The sequence below is a fragment of the Camelina sativa genome, chromosome 16 (assembly GCF_000633955.1).
Source record: "Camelina sativa cultivar DH55 chromosome 16, Cs, whole genome shotgun sequence".
In the NCBI taxonomy this organism is placed as follows: Eukaryota; Viridiplantae; Streptophyta; class Magnoliopsida; order Brassicales; family Brassicaceae; genus Camelina; species Camelina sativa.
Window position 1 is genome coordinate 28,360,049 of NC_025700.1, and position 2,671 is coordinate 28,362,719.

The window sequence follows — 2,671 nt, forward strand, 5'->3', positions numbered from 1 at the left end:
AAACTGTAGTAACATGGCAGAATGTTATAGTAATTGAGTAAAACCCAAAATCTTTTAACTAATTAACAACAAATATATATAACACAACAAATGTTATCGATCGCGGCTTTATTTCAAATCAATCTATAACAATAGAACCATTTGATACATATTTTAATTTCAAGATCGTATTAAATAAATGTAATTAAATATGAAAGAAAGACAAAAGTTACAGAAGTCTCTGTACGTATATGATATCTATGATACATTTGTATCTACAAAATAAAGAAACTAAAAGAACTTAAATAAGAGAATTTGGTGGTACAAGGGGGAAACAAATCTAAAATATAAAACCCTAAACAATTTGAATATAGTATAATGGCGACAAAATTGTAACTACAACAAAATAGATATATATCATTTGTTGTGAAGCGGGTTAGGACCGTCGGGAACTAATCTGGCCGAAGCTCCGTAGATCCGATCATACTTCTCGGCGGTACTCACGTCCGATAACATTCTTTCGCCGTCAAAACTTAATCGCTGGAACTCCTCCGTAGCCGTCATGCTAGGCGGGAGCTTGCGGCCGGCGGAAGTGGAAATAAGCCCGGAGAAAAGGAAGATCATGACGATTAGAAACGATAACCTCTGGCTACAAAATTTCATTTTTAGTTTTCTCTCCGTTATAGAGTTTTTTTGGTTTCTTGAAAAGTCTTGTGTTGATGTCGATGAGTTTAGCAGGCTTAAGATTTATATTAATTACAGGATCGTGACATGGACTTGTAAGCGAAGGAAACAAACTAAATTCCTCTCAAGTCAATTAAATATAGTTAATTTTTATATCCTACGTAAAGACGAACCTAACCTCTCCTTTGACTCTCTATAAGAAAGTTCAAACGTATTATATATACAATTGTTAAAAAAAATTCTATGTGGGGGTTTTAAGTGATTAATAACATTTTTTAGGTGAGGTGTTTTTGAGTTTTCATTTCGTAAATCAAACTTCAACAATTGTAATGAGTTTGATATTTCCTCTTTACTGTAGAGCCTCACCGTCATCGTGGTGCACGTTTTGTCGTTTGGTAAAATTCCGATACAGTCATACAGAAGTCTTGACGTTTTCACAAATGGGAACTCGATTCAAGGGTAGTATTGTAATCCCGATCGGGTGGAGTGCTCGCGTGGGTCTCTCCGACCCGTCGATTCCTTGATCACACACCGTTGACCTTGGAATAATATACTCCTCCAAATAATTATATGTTTATTATTATTTTTGGTTTGGCTCCTGCAAATAAATTATTTATCTTGACATATATTTTTTTACGCGTTAACATATTATATACTAATAATTTTTTCTTATAAGTTATAGACAATTGTTAATTTGTTAGATTTCACCAACCAAACCAAACCAATATGTATATGTTTTATATAAGTAAAAAGTCAGCCATATATATTCTAATTTAATCGGACCTATATTAATACACAGTATTTTGCAAGAGAATACTATACACAAGTGTTTATATATGTATTGATAATGTCAAGCTCATTTTTCCTAATATTTTCTTACCATGCAAACAATGGGAAACCTGATATAAGAAAATTATCTCAGAATGTGTATATATAGTTCTTGTTTTGTAAAATAAAAATAAAAGAGAAACGGATACATGGAGTGTAATATAAAACAAATGCGAGATTTAACATATATATATACTTCAAAGTGGGTTTCTTAGAATTTGTAACATATAAGTAAGCCCTTTTGGATCAGGACACGTCAAGGATATCTGACGTTGGTCATGCATGCGCCAACGATTACGACTCTTTGATCAGTTTTATAATAAATTGAACAGCTCATCGAATATGTCATATGTGATATACGTTAACGCAAGGCAGCGGTCTAATGTTTTGACAAATAAATGCCTATCTAAATAGTAACCATATAGTAGTACTTTCGTAAGATTATGAATTATATATGATAATAAAGATAAAATAACTGTATGCGTTATTGTGGCCGCGCGATAGGGTTATTTCTGACCTATCCTACTTGACGCTAGCTTCTACATGGTTCCATTGATTCGAGCAATGTCAGATCAAACACCATTGGTGTGCTTCCAATCAAACTATACAAACCAAAATCGAATCCTACATTATCAAACTTTTTTAACAAAATCTAATTAAGCCTTAGTAATCAATTATCAAACTTTTTATCACAATAACTCTTTTAGAGAGAATCAGGGGTTTCCCAGAATTAAAAAAAAAAAAAAAACCTGATGAACCGTTAGACGAAGACGAAACGGAGTAGCTCACGGTGGATTCCAACAGAAGAGAGCGATCCAAAGGGTAAGAAGAAAAGATGGATCGTACAAGAGTCCTCGCTCGCTTCCTGCTTGTCACACATTACTACGTACGCCTTTGATCGAGTCGAATGAGAGATTATGATATGCGATCCCACCCAACATATATAGCCGCCATAAGCTCGCTCTGCTCCCATGATGATTTGAATTTGATGGCCTTTCAAAAGATGAAGAAGAAAAAAGAGGAAACTGAAACTGTTACTGTTTAGTCCATCACAACGGTCACATAAATAAGGATATATTTTTGTATTTAATTCCTAAATCTTGTTTATATCACCACAACGATAACAAAATATTACTAACTTTTTACAAACCTTCCATCTTTTTTTTTTTTTTTTTTTTTT

At 33.3% G+C, this 2,671-nt stretch overlaps 1 protein-coding gene across 1 annotated transcript; it reads right to left on the minus strand.

Annotated features, from left to right (window-relative positions):
- Nucleotides 150–707, minus strand: LOC109129599 (CLAVATA3/ESR (CLE)-related protein 2-like). The gene has a single exon (XM_019238047.1). The coding sequence runs from the start codon at nt 640–642 to the stop codon at nt 397–399; it is 246 nt and encodes an 81-aa protein (XP_019093592.1). The 5' UTR covers nt 643–707; the 3' UTR covers nt 150–396.

Coding starts and splice junctions, on each gene's coding strand:
- LOC109129599 (XM_019238047.1), bottom strand. CDS start 642: ATGAAATTTTGTAGCCAGAGGTTATCGTTTCTAATCGTCATGATCTTC.